Raw genomic sequence first — 17,291 nt, 5'->3', positions numbered from 1 at the left:
AAATTCATGAAAAAAGGTTAGAAAAATTGTAGTAACAAAGTCTGCACAAGGGTTACAAAGGAAAAATAAAAGATGGCAATTAAATTTCTTACCTGCCTAATACCCAATCGGTACGCAACAATCCGATCCACGGCGTCGGGATTCATTTGTGTCCACTGAAGGCTGTAGGAATAAACACGGTGTCTGTTCTGCCACACTGGATTGTAGGTATCATAGTAGAATTCTGGAGCATATGCCTTTCCTGAAAATAGAGGGGTGCTTCAATGTGAGTGATGACATACTGCAGTTCAATAGTGCATATTTCCTTTGACCCTTTCATCTCCCTCTACTAAACTACTAAAAAAAGCCACATTATTAAAATCTAGTCAATTTTATATATACTTTTGAGAGCAGATATAAGAATAGATAAGTGGGCCGGCACCGTGGCTCACTTGGCTAATCCTCTGCCTGCGGCGCCGGCACCCCGGGTTCTAGTCCTTGTTGGGGTGCCGGGTTCTAGTCCCAGTTGCTTCTCTTCCAGTCCAGCTCTCTGCTGTGGCCTGGGAGGGCAGCGGAGGATGGCTGAAGTGCTTGGGCCCTGCACCTGCTAGGGAGACCAGGAGAAGCACCTGGTTCCTGGCTTTGGATCATGCAGCGCTGGCTGTAGTGGCCATTAGGGGAGTGAACCAATGGAAGGAAGACCTTTCTCTTTGTCTCTCTCTCTCTCTCACTGTCTATAACTCTCTCTCTCTCTGTCAATCTCTCTCACTGTCTAACTCCACCTGGCAAAAAAAAAAAAAAAAAAAAAAAAAAAAGAAAGAATGGATAAGCACTGTGAGCAGTCAAGACTGAGAAATGACTCCAAGCTTTCTGTTCTGAGCAACTGGAGGAATGTAATTTCCATTAAAAAAAAAAAATAGAAAGCTAGGGGAGGATCAAAGTTTGGAGGAGAAGATCAGGAAGTCATTTTTTGAAAATTTTAAGTGAACCATATTGAAACATGAAGCATACAATAGGATATAAGTATCCTGGACTAAAGGAAAGATCAGAGCTGGATCTAGGCCTGGTGTTGTGGTGCAATGTGTTGGGCTGCTGCTTGTGACACCATAATCCCATATGAGTGCTAGTTTGAGTCTGGAATGCTCCACTTCCCATCGGCTGCCTGCTAATGTGCTTGGGAAAGCAGTGGAAGATGGGCCAAGCACTTGGACTTCTGCTACCCTACATGGAGTCCAGAATGGAGTTCTAGGCTTCTGGCTTTAGCTTTGCCTAACCTCATCTGTTGTGGACATTTGGGGAATGAACTAGCAGATGAAAGACTGTCTCATTCTTTCTCTGACTCCTCATCTCTTAAATAAATTATTTAAAAAAATAAAATTTAAAAAAAGAACTAGAGCCATCATCTTGCAAAGCACACGTTTACAATTAGAATTTAAATCAAAAGCCATGAGACAGAAGAGATACTATAGAGAGTTTGAGTAGACCAAGAAAATCTGATCACTGGGCAAGCCATAGTTGGAGTCATGGGAAGAGATAAAAATCACACAAAGACGTGAGATAAAACAACCAGGGAAAAGGAAGAAAACCAAAAGTGTGGATCAAGAGAAGCGCACAGGGGTGAATGACCAAAACTATTTAAAAACAAATAAATAATGAAAAACCAGGGCAAGCCTTTGAGCTAGCTGATAAGACACGTTTAAGATGCTGCATCCCATGAAACAGTACATGGGCATGAGTATGACTTCTGGCTCCTGGCCCCTGCCTCCTGTTAATATAAACACTTAAAGGCAGCAGTTATGGCTCAAGTAGATGGTTCCTGCCTCCCACATGGGTGACCCAAATTGAATCCCTGGTTTTCAATTTCAGCCTGGCTTAGGACAGGCCATTGTAGGCATCTCTCCACAACTCTAAAGCAAATAAAAATTTAAATGTTATTTGAATATTAATTCAGTTGAATTGAAAATGGATTAGTACTAATATGAAGAATCTCACACAGAAATATCGAGAAGAGCCATTATATTCATATTATATTTCTTCTTCCATTTTACATAGTATTTTTACTTACTATAGCACTATTTCATGTTCACAATAGCTAAGAACACAGCCTACTTGAGAGGTAACCACTACACTAAATGGAGGAATCATTGCCCAAAGTATTTTTGACAACTTATATCAAAAATCAAGGTTCCTTTGGCTGGCACCGCGGCTCACTAGGCTAATCCTCCGCCTGTGGCGCCGGCACACTGGGTTCTAGTTCCGGTCAGGGCGCCGGATTGTGTCCCGGTTGCTCCTCTTCCAGTCCAGCTCTCTGCTGTGGCCCGGGAAGGCAGTGCAGGATGGTGCAAGTGCTTGGGCCCTGCACCCGCATGGGAGACCAGGAGAAGCACCTGGCTCCTGGCATTGGATTGGCACAGAGCGCCAGCTGCAACACGCCGGCCGTAGCAGCCACTTGGGGGGTGAACCAACGGAAAAAGGAAGAACTTTCTCTCTGTCTCTCTCTCACTGTCTAACTCTGCCTGTCAAAAAAAAAAAAAAAAAAATCAAAGTTCCTGAATGCCATGGCTGAGAAAGAACTTTTAAGATCACACCCATTAACAACAGCTACAAAAAATTAAAATATCTTTGAAGAAATTTAACCAAGAATGTGAAAGATCTAAACAATAAAAATTATAAAGCATTAAGAAAGAAATAGAAGAAATAACCTAAAAATGGAAAAAATCTTTCATGTTTGTGGAATGGAAGAATAATATCAAAATTATCCATACTATTCAAAGAAATTTAAAGATTCAATGGGATTCCAATGAAAATACCAATAACATTCTTGTCAGATATAGAAAAAAAAATCCTAAAGTTCATATGGAAACATAAGAGAACCTGAGTAGCTGAAGCAATTTTAAAAAATCAAAAAAGTTGGAAATATCCAATGCCATATTCAAAGACATACTACAGAGCTGTTATATTCAAAACAGCCTGGTTGGTATTGGCAGACAAACAGGCGTGCTGAACAATAAAACAGAATAAAAGCCCCAGAAATTAATCCATGCTTCTATAACTAAGCTTTGACAAATGAGATAAAATCACTCCCTGGAGAAAGAATGATCTCCTCAACAAGTGGTGTGGGGAAAATTGGATCTCTGCATGCATAAGTATGAAACAAAGACTCCTCAACTATCCTATACAAAACCAAATAACGATGGATCAAAGTTCTAAACCTATGATCTGAAGCCATCAAAGTACTAGAGGAAAATACAAGTGAAATGCTGCAAGACATTGGCATAAGCAGAGACTTCTTGGAAAAGACCCCAGAAGGTCAAGCAGTAACAGCAAAATAAACAAATGGATTTACATCAAGCTAAGAAGCTTGTGTACAGCAAAGGAAACACTCAACAAAGTTAAGAGGCAACAGACAGAATGGGAGAAAATATTTGCAGAATGCATCTGATAAGGATTAATACTTAGAGTATATAAGGAGCTCAAGAAACTCAACAACAAAACAAACAATGCAGTTAAGAAGTGGGCTAAGGATTTGATCAGTAATTTTTCAAAAGATGAAATACAAATGGCCAACAGACACATGAAAAGTTGCTCAGGGTCACTAGTCATGTGGGAAATGCAAATAAAAACCATCTTGAGGCTCACCCCAGTTAGAGTAGCTATCATCCAAAAAATAAAAAAATGCTGGCAAAGGTGTGGCAAAAAAGGTACCCTAATGTGCTGTTGATGGAAATATAATCTATTACAACCATTATGGAAGATAGTATGGAGATTTGTCAGAAATCTTTAAACAGATCTCCAATATGACCCAGCCATCCCACTCCTGAGAATTTACCCAAAGGAAATTAAATAAGCAAGCATATGAAAGAGGTGTCTGTACCAATATACTTATAATAGCTATATTCGAAATAGCTAAGATACAGAATCAACCCAGATATCAATCAACTGATATTTAAATAAAATATGGTATATATACATGATTTGACACAGCCATAAAATAGAATGAAATTCTGATTTTACAACACAATGAATGTAACTATAGACCATTATGCTTAGTGAAATAAGACAGATCTCTCCCCTGAAAAAGATATGTTTTTTTCTGATATGTGGTAGTTTATACAGAGTCAAAAGAAAACCAAAAACCCTGAATATCTAAGGGTGAAATTGACATCTTACAGTCTGATAATTGTTTATAGGCCTCGTCTATATTTTGGTGGAACAGTGGTCTTTCTAGATTCTACTTCTTGAACATTATGTTAGTGGTGATTAAGCCAGTGATTATAGAGAAATTGAATGTCTATTATTGCAAAAATAGAAGCAAGGAAACATTCAAAGCAAAACAGGGACAGAATAGATGCACAACCAATGGCTATGTAGCACAGATAGGAAGTATCTGTTAAAGGTGGATACATGGAGGTTTTTTTGAGTTGATAACATGTGATAATAAAGAAAATCAGACTAAATGTTCAAAGATCTATAACAAAATACACATCAATGATTTTTATTAAACAAATACAAAGTTTGACTTTGAAATGTCCTATCAATGGTCTCTAAATACAGAACTGCCTACCCTACTAGACTCTGAATTTCCTTTCAGGAGAGGTGTGTCGCTCCCCGTCTTCGTGGAGGAGCGACACTAAACCCTGCCTAGGCTTCATATCCGAGTCACGGCACCATTATGTCGCTCCCCGTCTTCGTGGAGGAACGACACAGGACCCTGTGCTGTTCTTTTGTCTGCTTGGCCCTCCCCGGGTTTGCTGCTGGTTCTTCCCGGGTTGGCTACCGTCCCTTCCACCTCCGTGGAAGGGCAGTTCCCCCTGGCCACATTCCCCACTTCCGCGGGGGAGCGGCACACCGCCGGCCGGCTCTCTCGGGGGCTGCTCAGATGTTCCTCAGGTGTTCCCCTTAGATTTTCCTGGTGCCTGTTGTCTCTCTCCTCCTTTATAGTCCTCTTCCACCAATCCCAACTCTGCTACCCACATGCCGAGTACACTGCTCTCCTCCAATCAGGAGCAGGATCAGCTCCTGCAGCTCAGTCAATCAAATTGGCGAGAGGCAGCTGCGTAGAAGTTGTTTCTCCCTTCTCAGCGCCATATTGTGGGAGAGCAGATGCATAGAATAAGTCTTAATTCCAGTAACTTAGTCTAGTCCGAATTGCTCCCCACAAGGTGTTTTAGTCAATATCCTAAATAGCCATTCAGCTATTTCAAAGTCACTGTCTCCGAGATAGCCATGAAGGAATCTTTCAGTCTTGACTGCACAGTGCTCTGAAATGCATGCCTAACATCAAATCGAATTTAATACCCTATTTTAAATGACATATGGTTAAAAAATGGAGGAACTAGCAATTACAAATTATATTACAATTTTGTATTAAGTATTTGTTTTGAAAGGGCTTATATTTACTATGAAGAAAAATGTTGCTCCAAATTATATTTAAGTATGAATTCATTTTAAGGCTAGCCCAGGAAACCACATAATTTATAAATATCTTGGGTTATTCAGATGAAGGAATGCAGGCAACACATTTTGAAATGCTTTAAAGGATCTGAAATCACCTCCAAGTCTGCATAACAAAAGACTAAAAAATTAATTCTAGCGTAAGAATCATCTATCTTTTGGGTTTTCATCAATCTCTGAGAGCAGCAGACATGATCCAACAGCCAAGCTCTGTAGGGCAAGACTAAGGAAGGTCAGATAAAGGGATTGTGACAAAGTGGGATAGAATTATGAAAAGAAATCCTATTCTGGGTATTTCCATATTCTAGAATATTTGACACTTAGTTGACTGCTGGCAGAGAGGGGGGTGGATCTGCTTCAAGTAATCAATGCAAATTGTTATAATTCTAGGAAGATTGTTGATTTAAATTAATACTTTTAAGTTTATTGAAATTGTTTGATCTTGAGGTTTTAAAAGGATCCTTGTGACCTGGTAAATAATATGAATTTGTTCATCAAGAGTTATTTTCAAGCAGTGAAAAAAGATAAGTTCCAATCTAATCCTCATTTAAATATTCTAAATAGATCAATTACTTTAAAATTCCATCATTATTTTTATATTTAATTGCAGATTATTAGAAAGGCTATTCAATGCATTTTTAAAATGCTATATTTTTCTTATTTTTTTATTTCAACTATCTTTAAAACAGATAAGAACAGGGAATTAAATATGGAATCTTCCAGCACTACTGAACATTAACATAAATCCTACTGATTGCAACATTCGTATGGAACAATCGGAAAGTGGAAAACCTGTCGTATCTTCCCTGCTCTCATTTCTACCCCACCAAGTAGGGGACCATTTTCTTGGTTTAATGGTTCCTCTTGCTAATGCAATTTCCTACTTTTTAATTTTTAAAAATATTATTAATATACACAGGATAGATTTCATGCATTTCATAGATACAATGCTGGATAATCATACTTCCCTTCATCTCTCAATCATCTCTCCTTCCTTTTTTTTTTCCTTTACTTTTTGAGATAACATACTTTCAGTTCACTTTATAATCACAGACTTAATGCATCACTAACAATAAAGTAGAAAGGCCACTGTTCCATAGGAATATAGACAGGGCTGTAAATAATAAGCGAATCTGAAGATGCCTGTTTCATTCTTATACACTACTTTTTTTTTTCTTTGCATTCTATGTGTCTACCACACATCAGAGAAAGGACATGATATTTGTCTTTCTGGTACTGATTTATTTCACTAAGCATAATGATCTCCACTTGCATACATTTTGTTGCAAAAGACAAGATCCCATTCTTTTTTATGGCTGAGTAGTATTCTATTTGTGTATATACCACATCTTCTTATCCTGTCATCAGCTGAAGGACATCTGTGTGGATTCCATATCTTCGCTATTGTGAATTGAGCTATTATAATTATGGGTATACAAATAACTCTTTTATATTCTGATTTCTTTTCTTTTAGGTAAAGTCCCAGGAGTATGATGGGTGGGTTATATGGGAGACCTATTTTCAGATCTCTGAGGAATCTCTATACCGTCTTCTGTAATGGTTGCAATTTTCACTGGTTAAATCATATGTAATAAATTTTCATGGAACACTGGATTAGAAAAACTTTAGATATCATTCCAATGTCATACAAAGAAATTTAGGATAGACTAGAGACAGTGATGACAATATAGAAAATTATATATTAGTAATAAAAATTATATATTAGTAATAAAAATTATATATTAGTAATCAAATACAATAACTCAAGAAATTTTAAAAAATTAGGAGCAAACCTTATGGTTCAGTGGGTTAAGCTGCTGTCTGCAACGTCAGCATCCCATATAAGCACCAGTTTGAGTTCAGGCTATTCCATTTCTATCCATCTACCTGCCAAAGTGCCTGGGAAAGCAGCAAAAGGTGTCCCACCTGCTTGAGATCCTACCACTCATGTAGGAGACCTAGAGGGAGTTCTAGGCTCTTGACTTTGGCCTGGCACAGCCCCGGCTGTTGGGACTATTTGGTGTGAATAAACAACAGATGGAAAAATCTCTTTCTTTCTTTCTCTGTAATTCTAAATTTCAAAATAAAAAAAAATTTAAAAATTTTGACTACTTTTATAGCTGAATAACTACATTACCTTATAATTACATGTTAAATAACTTTAGATAATTACTCATGTTATTGATTAGTAAAAAATAATAATGGATCACAAATAATTTTGAATAGCTGTAGTTAAAAATAGATATGCTTGCTTATGTCCCAGAGCAAACTTCTTTGGAAAAATCTTAGAAAACAAACACATTTCCTGATTTCAACTGAGAAATAAATCTAAAAACTAAGCAAACACACAAACTTAATTTTTTTGTCTAATTTCAGAGCCAATCATAATTTATGTCGATATACTCATTTGTAAGAAGTGCACAATAATATCAATAATTTTAGGCTTTGACAGACTAATGGGACATCTGCTGGTTGAACAGAGAAAGATTTCATAATACATATTTTTTCTTTGTTTTACTTCAGGCATTTATCTTATTTCAGCAAGCATTCCAAGAAAATATTCTTGGGCTCTCATACTCTAGTTTTATTTTTATACAACATTATTCCAGTATAAATATTCTTTGATTAACTGATCTAGAAGCACATTCAGTATATAAACTGGAAGATCATTTTTAGATACATTATGGATAATGATATATTTTAAAATATTTTAAAATGTATAGGAAAACATTATATGTCCAAAATATCACATACAATTTATGTGAAAGTATAGACATTCTTTTTTGAAAACAGCTTTATGGAAATGAATAAATGAGGATTGAAAAGATAATTTTAGGCACAAAGCTCAAATACAAATGGAAAATATCATCCATGTAAGGACTTAAAATGTCCTTAGCCATATGAATCGATTTTAATAAAGTCAAAATAGTTTTCATAATAAAAATAATTAAAGAATTGCACAGTGGTGGTTCAGCCCACATATATTTCTTGAAGGCAACTAACATTTTGGAAAGTATCCTGAAGGAACACAAAGTAAAATAAAACAGCTAAATTTGCTTTACAAAAATATTTATAAGGTACCTTTGCACACATGAGGGATATCTGCTAATCTTTTTCATTTGTAGAGAGATATTAAATAGTTAATCATGTCATTATGAAGTACTAACAAAATCTAGATAAATAAAATCAAGTCAAGTCTCCCATCAAAGAAAAGCTCAAGATCAGTTTGATTTGCTCCTGAGTTCTAAGACACATTTTAAAAAGTGTTATGTTCTTACTATCTGTTGAATTTTTTAGTGGAGGGGTAAGATTATAAAACAAACTGAAATTATGTAATTGTAAAAATTAAAAGAAAGAATAAGAAAAAGAGGAGGAAGGAGGGTGTAAACACAGGCAGGTGGGAGGGCAGAGTGGGAAATATCACTTCGCTCCTGAAACTTTATATATGAAATACATAAAATTTTTTCAACTTACATGAATAAAAAATTTGAAAAAAAGAATTTACATTAATTATTCTTAGTCTACAAAATACAAGAGGGGGCTAGCATTATTGCATGGTTGGTTAAGCCACTGCTTGGGATGCAAGCAACAACAGCATCCCATATGAGTGCTGGCTAGAGTCCTGACTTCTCCACTTCATTGCCCTTTCCTGCTAATGCTAGTGGAACAGCAGCATAAAATGGTCCAAGAACTTGGTTCCCTGCTACCCATGTGTGAGACCTGGATAAAGTTCTAGGCTCCTGGCTTTGGTCTGGCCCAGCCCTGGCCATTGTAGCCATTTGGGGGAATTGACCAGTGGGTTCAAGATCTCTCTGGCTGTCCCTCTATCTAAATCTGCCTTTCAATTAAGTAAATAAATCTTTAAAAAAAAAAATAGAAAAGACTGGGGCTGGTGCTGCAGTGTAGAGGGTAAAGCCACTGCTTGCAGTGTCTGCGTCCCATATGGGCACTGGTTCGAGTCCCGGCTGTTCCACTTCCAATCCAACTCTCTGCTACATCCTGCAAAGCAGTAAAAGATGGCCCAAATCCTTGGGCCCCTGCATCTAAGTGGGAGACCTTGGAAAAACCTTTTGGCTCCTAACTTCATATTGGCCCAGCTCCGGCCATTGCAGCCATTTGGGGAATGAAATAGCAGATGGAAGATCTTTTTCTCTCTCTCTGGCTCTGCTTCTGCCTCTCTATAACTCTGCCTTTCAAATAAATAAATACATCTTTAAAAAAATAAAAAAGGCAAGAATTATTCCAAACATCATCCCTTGAGTCTAGCACTAACTTGACCTCATAACCAGACAAGGACACATCAAAACAAAACAAAGCTTCTGGTCAATAGCCTTGATAAATTCATATGCAAAAATACTCAACAAAATGCTAGGAAATCAAATCCATAGCAGGTTTAAAAGATTATTCACTTCCTTCAAGGGGGATTCATGCCAGTGATACAAAGATGATTCAACATATACAAGCCAATAAATGTTATACAACATCAACACGAAGAAATACAAAAACCATATAATCATTTCAATAAGTGCAGAAAAGGCATTTAAAAAATTCTCATCATTTCAGATAAAATCCCTGACCGCATCAGGTATAGAGGAGAGAGACTCAACACAGTAAAGATTATATGTGGGTATAAGAAGCCAATAGCTAACATTGTAATGAATAGGGGAAGCTGAAGACTTTCTAAGATCTAAAACAAAGGAAAGATGCCTACTTTCACCAATCAGCTAGAACAAAAAACCTGGAAATCCCAGCCAGAGCAATTAGGCAAGAAAAACAGTTCTTGGAATACCCACATCTGCTTTCATATTGCCAGGATCCAAGTGTCAGCTCTATTCCTGATTCTAGCTTCCTGCTTATGTACACCCTGGGAGGCAGCAGGTTATGACTTAAGTACCTAGGTGACTGCCACCCACATAGAGGACTCTAACTGAATTCTGGACTTCTGGCTTTGACTTGCCCTACCTAGCTGTGTTGACATTTGAGAAGAGATAACCAGCTAATGAAATAATTCTCTTTCTGCCTTTCAAATAAATAAAAATTAAAAAGAAAAAGGTGAAAAAAAAAGGTAATTAATTTGCACAAGGTGATGTCAAATTATCACCATTTACCAATGACATGATCATACATATAAAGCCCGATGGGGCCAGGCTGGTGCTGTGGCACAGTGGTTAAAGCCCCAGCCTACAACACTGTCATCCCATAGGGATACTGGTTTGAATCCCACCACCCCACTTCCAATCAAGCTCCCTGCTTATGCCCCTGGTAAAGGCAGAGGATGGTCCAAGTACATGAGCTTCTGCACCTGCATGGGAGACCCAGATAAAGCTCCTGGCTCCTGGCTTTGGCCTCGCCCTGTCCCAGTTGTTGTAGCTATTTGGGGAGTGAACCAATGACGGAAGACCTCTCTCTGTGTGTGTCTCTACCTGTCTCTGCAACTCTGCCTTTCAAATAAATAAAAATAAATCTAAAAAAAAATATTTTAAACAAAAGCCCAAAGCTTCTACCCATAAATCTTTAGAACTAAGAAATAAATTTAGCAAACTTTTAGGATGTAATATCAATGTACAAAAATCAGTAGTACTGCTTAATGCAAATAGTAAATTGTCTGAAAAGGAAATCAAGAAAGAAACCCCATTTCCAATAATTGGACAACTTCATGCAGAATAAAGAGACTAGATCCCTATATCACACCATGTTAAAACAAAACTCAATTCAAAATAGATTATAGATTTAAATGGAAGTCCTGAAACTATGACACTTCTAGTAGAAGAAAATGTATGGGAAATATTTTTATATATTGGAATGGACAAGCATTTTTTGGAGGGATCTGAGCCCAAAAGCACAAGAAACAAAATCAAAAATAAGCAAACAGGATCTCATCCAACTATAGAGCTTTCACAACCCATAGGAAACAATCAACTGAGTGAAGAGACAACCTACAAATCGGAAGAAAATATATCCAGATGTCAATGAACTGATGACTGTATGAAGAAATGATGGTATACATACACTATGGAATACTGTTGAGTGGTTAAAATAAAAAGAAATCATGTCTTTTGCAACAAAATGGATGCAACTAGAAATCAATTTATGTGGTGAAATAAGCCAGTCCCAAAAAGACAGATATCATGTTTCCCCTGATCTGTGCTAATTAATAGAGTACTTAAAATGTAATGTAAAGAAGTGAAACTGACATTTTGAGCTTTGATGATTGCTCACAGCCCTTGTCTCCATTGTTGAGGAACAGTGTTTTTTTCTTCATACTATTTATTGAACTCTTTAGTTAGAGTAGGATTATAATTATGAATATAAAGTAAACTTTGCAAAAAATTAAGAGTGGGAATATGAGAGGGAGGAGGAAGAAGAGTGGGAGCATAGGTGGGAAGGAGGGTGGGGTATGAAGTATCACTATGTTCCTAAATTTGTATATATGAAACACATGAAATTTGTATACTTTAAATAAAATTTAAAAAAAAGCCTTGAAAAACCAAAATATTTACAATCTTGCATATGACAAGTGATTAATATCCAGATCATATAAGGAACCCAAGCAACTGAATAGCAAAAGGCAAAAACAAAAAACCAAAACAAACTTGCACAAAAATCCAATTTTACAAAGGGCAGTACATTGAAATAGGCATTTCTCAAAGGAAGACATATGAATGGCCAATACACATCAGAAATTAAAACAAAGGCTCCCCATCACCAAGCATCAGAGAAATGCAAAACAAAAAATAATGATATAACCTAACTCCAACACATTGGTTATTATCAAAAATATAAAAATTAACAAGTGCTGGTGAGGATTCAGAAAAAGGGACATCCTTGCACGCCGCTGGCAGGAATGTGAATTCACATCACCATTGTAGAGAATAGTATGGAGATTCTTCAAAACTACCAAAGGATCTACTGGGTAAATCCAAGATAAATGAAATCAACTTGTCAAAGAGGTATCTTAAATCCCATGTTTATTGATGCATTATTCACAATGACTAAAAAATAAAAACAACCTGTCAACTGATGAATGGACAATGAAACTGTGGTAAATACAGTTGCATAGAATTGAACTTTTTGCACTGAAAATTTTTATTTTCAATTTTCCACAAACTTAAAAGTACCTTCATATGCAGTGGAACACCATGCAGCAATAAAAAGGATGAAATCCTATTATCTGTAATCACATGGATGGAAATAAAGGCCATGAAATAAGCCAGGCACAAAAAGACAAGTACCACGTGATACCATCCACACACGGGGAATCTGAAAAGAAAAACTCAACTCACTAAAGTTGAGAGAAGAGCAGTGAGTAACAAAGGACTGATGGAACAGGAGGAAGGGGGATGGAGAAAGACCGATTACAGGGTACTAAGTCACAGGTAGGAGAAGGGAGTTCTGATGTTCTCTTGCATAGTAGGGTGACTATAACTTATAACAATATACTATATGCTTTTTAAAAAATTAGAAGAAAGCATTGTAAATGTTTTTACCCTAAAGAAATATAAGCTTTTAAATATATAGATATGTTTAACCTGATATGAACATTACACAATGAGTGTATGTATGTAAATAGATACACACACAATATATAAACATCAACATGTCATTCCATAAACAGGTATAAATTTATGTATCAGGCAAAAGTTTAATAGCTAAGATGGAGTTCATTTTATCTCAGACTATATTTTACAGAAAAGAGGAATGCACACAAATAATAGTTTGGCTTATTTTTTGGTATATGTAGTAAATAAAGCTAGAAAAAATCTGATTTTTTTCCCAAGCATACTAAATTATTAATACTTGCTTACAAGTAAACAGAGGAATTCTGCAATGAAAGACTGACAATAAACAAGAGTTGGGGGAGAAAAAAGATTGTTGTTGGTCTTTCTGCCCTTCAGAGACGGATTTTTGGGCCCATGACAATGAAATCAACGGGCCAGTGTAAACTGAGAAGTCAGAGAAGATCCCCCAAAAGTGACAAAATCACAAAGAGCTTTAACTTCAGAGAATACTAGAAACAAATGGCCCTTTCCCAGTTGAGACTGAAAACAAAAATATTTAAATTAACTAAAAATATTTAAATTAACATTGAAAAACACCACTGGCTAGTGATACCACAAATACTTGAGGAGAGGCCAACACCAACTAGATTTTGAAAGACAAGTGCAGAAAATTCTACCAAAAAAAAATAAAATCCCTCTACAGCCCAATGATTCCAACATTATGAACACTTAAATGCCCCATGTTGTATGACTCAAATGGCCGAGGAACAACAGAAATAGACCTTAGGCAATAAAAAATGAAACAAATTCATAAGTGAGTATGCAAAACATCAACTGACACACATATAGAGAATATAAGCTGGCACTGGGGATAGTCTATGAGAGAATAACACTCTTTAGATTAAGGAAAGTCTTCATGGGGTACAGGTCTGACATTTGCATTGACTTAAAGGACAAGAAATTGCTCAGACAACTGTAGTCCACAGAGGAATAAAGAAACAAGGCATGATCACAGATGGTAGAAAATTCAATGGTATAATGTTTCTGAGTCTATCACAAGACACTATGGTTATAAAATGCAGCACGCACCTTCGTTACCCAATCATGCTCTTGCAAACAGGGATGGGATCATCATCGCTTACCCGAATGTCTAATACAATACATGTGCTAGAATCAGACATCAGGCATCTTATCTGATATGATAAGATGTTGAATGCTGGTCAGTTAAATTAGTTTAACCTGTACTCACATCTGGTGTTTCTCCTGATTTTCATTTCCCAGTGTTAAAAAAAAAAAAAAAAAAAAAAAGATAGCAAAAAAAAATTGATGGGAACTAAAATGAGTAATAACCAAAAGGTAGTAAGGAAACAGTTTGAAAAAACACATTTACTGTATAAAAATAATTGTACATAAAACTTATCATATGTATATTATTAATTCAAAAAGTACTTGTTACTTGTTGAAATTCATGGTAAACTTAGAACAATGAGGGTTCAGAGATTTTTTTAAAAGCAGTCTTCAAGTATACACATCACAGCTCTGAGCTTGTTTGTGTTTTCAGTAGAAGCTGAACAGTGTAGTCAGCTGATTTTGGAGTCAGGGTCATTATACATTTAGATCCCCAGACTGACTAAGCAGTGGATTAGTCATTCTGTTACATTTTATACAGAGCAAAAATCTGCGCGGCTCTGTGTCATTCTTCCACAGAGCAGAGGAAAGAACAGTCAATTGCTGGAACCAGAATGACTACTTTCTCTTCAAATGAATCAATCTTGAGTCATAAGAAAAAGAAAAGAAAGGAACTATGGGGGGTAATGCACAAATTAATTACCCGGGTTTAGTCAGCATACAATGTAAATATACTTCAAAATATCATGCTGTAGCTAATAAACACAATTTTAACTGTCAATGTAAAAATTTTAAAAATTAATAAAGAAGAGAGGAAAAGAAAGAAAAGGATTGATTTTTCTAATTTTTTTAACCTGGAAAATGATGTAACATCATTTTCAATTTTGCTGTTTTGTTTATGAGAGAAAGAGATAGACAAAGACCTTCCATCTACTGGTTTACTACCCAACTATCTGCGATGGCCAGGCTTGAGGTCACTTCAAAGTCAAAAGCCAAGGACTCCATCCAGGTCTCCCATGTCGATGGCAGAGACCCAACCTCTGGAGCCATCACATGCTGCATGCCGGGATGCACATCAACAGGGAGCTGGAATCAGGAGTGGAGCGAGGATTCAAAACCAGGTGCTCTATAAGGGATGGGGACATCTCGATCAGCTGTTTAACCACTAGGCCAAATGCTCATTCCTAAATTCATTTCATATTTTACAAAAGTGTCTGGTGGAAATGAGCGGGATGAATGGAGTAGGCAAGAAGCCCTAGGCAGGAAGAAGATACTGACTACAGAAAAAAGGCATGTGACTTGGGGGATGAAGACAAAGCAGACGAAGACTGCACACGGACAACTGTTCCATCTATGCTCTTCCTCTGACTGCAGTCAGCGAGGACTCCTGAATTTCAGTCTCCAGAGAGGACCTGTACATGCCAACCTTGGCTGAGATGCAAAATGACCTCACACATCTCACCCTGGAAAGGAGCAAAAAACTGCATTATTCCTTAGATCCCATCTTTCTGAAAGCTTATCATTTGGATTCAAGGCCATGTAAAAGTTACTGGAGGAAAACTGGTACTTTGGGGGATAAAATTCTTTACCTGTAAAGCCAAGAAAAATTGCTTAAAGAGAGGGTCAATGAATTCATTCTCTGTCACCTATATTTGGTATTTAGTTGAATAATCTAAAGATAATATTATACCTGACATCAAAAGTAATAAAGGAATTATTATTACTTTGATAGGTTCTACCTATTTTCTTTTGACTTGAAAAGTAGTAAATTAATGTGAAGAAGGAATTTAATAATGGAATACATGTAAGTAAGACTTAACAAAATAAATTATGGTATCTAAGATGACTATCAAAACAGTAGTAAAATTCAATGTCATCAATATATTTTCCAACAGTGATAACTTGTGAAGATGTATGTAGAAAATGTAAATATAACACATAAATAATACAAATGTGAAGTCAATGACAACATCTAAAGACTGCTTTGACTTGTTTGAAAAAAAAAGGAAGATGTATGTAAGAAACTAACTCAGCTATGCATAGAATTTAGGTGAGTGTATTTTTGCTCAAGACAAAGAAACATTACCCTTACTGTGCTTTCCCATTTATAATTTCAAATGATTGATCACTGTTACCACATTTTAAAACTGCAACACAACTGATTTTATTCATCCCCTATGTGAATCCATTTTCTTATGCACAGCGAGAGTTGTGCATACTACATGGTAGTAACCGCTTGTGACCACACATCAGAACTCAAGAACTGCCTTGGAATTCATACTCTGAAGAGCAAGCTCATTGATCGGTTAAATAATAGAACTATTGGTAGTATTGTCAGGCTTTACAAATCAGTGGGATCTCTATAGAAAGCCTTCAATCCATTCAAGCATGAGGTACAGTTGTTATATTTACAGTATCTTGATTTGTCCTGTAGGCATGAATTTTCAAAAATAAAACTGCTAAAAATTAGGTTTCTCATTCCAAAAATGTTTTCACTTAAAATATACTGTATTGTTGGTATTTGTGTATTTCTTTTTTCTTTCACATTTTTTTATTTAGTAAATATAAATTTCCAAAGTACAGTTTATGGAATACAATGGCTGCCCCCCCCCATAATTTCCCTCCCACTCGCACCCCTCCCATCTCCCGTTCCCTCTCCCATTCCATTCACATCAAGATTCATTTTCAATTCTCTTTATAAACAGAAGATTGATTTAGTATATATTAAGTAAAGATTTCATCAGTTTGCACCCACACAGAAACACAAAGTGTAAAATACTGTTCCAGTACTAGTTATAGCATTACTTCACATTGGACAAAACATTAAGGACAGAGCCCACATGAGGAGTAAGTACACAGTGACTCCTGTTGTTGACTTAACAATTTGACACTCTTGTTTGTGGCGTCAGTAATCACCCTAGGTTCTAGCCATGAGTTGCCAAGGCTATGGAAGCCTGTTGAATTCGCTGACTTCGATCTTATTCCGACAGAGTCATAGTCAAAGTGGAAGTTCTCTCCTCCCTTCAGAGAAAGGTACCTCCTTCTTTGATGGCCCTGTTCTTTCCACTGGGATCTCACTCACAGAGATCTTTCATTTAGGTCTTCTTCTTCTTTTTTTTTTTTTTTTTTTTTTCCCAGAGTGTCTTGGCTTTCCATGCCTAGAATACTCTCATGGGCTCTTCAGCCATATCTGAACGCCTTAAGGGCTGATTCTGAGGCCAGAGTGCTGTT

The 17,291-nt window shown here is 36.6% G+C and overlaps 1 protein-coding gene across 5 annotated transcripts in view; it reads right to left on the bottom strand.

Moving 5' to 3' along the window:
- The window catches only part of MDGA2 (MAM domain containing glycosylphosphatidylinositol anchor 2), an 891,422-nt gene that overhangs the window by 99,404 nt on the left and 774,727 nt on the right, over positions 1-17,291 (bottom strand). For all 5 annotated transcript variants that reach the window (XM_008269620.5, XM_089309284.1, XM_089309285.1 and 2 more), the window contains one exon: positions 93-241. In XM_008269620.5, coding sequence (XP_008267842.3) covers positions 93-241 — 149 coding nt within the window. The remainder of the gene's footprint in view (positions 1-92; positions 242-17,291) is intronic.

Source organism: Oryctolagus cuniculus, chromosome 12, assembly GCF_051225735.1.
Source record: "Oryctolagus cuniculus isolate XC-2025 breed Fujian yellow rabbit chromosome 12, ASM5122573v1, whole genome shotgun sequence".
NCBI lineage: Eukaryota > Metazoa > Chordata > Mammalia > Lagomorpha > Leporidae > Oryctolagus > Oryctolagus cuniculus.
The sequence above is the reverse complement of the archived record's forward strand: the minus strand, read 5'-3'. Positions and strand labels throughout refer to the sequence as shown.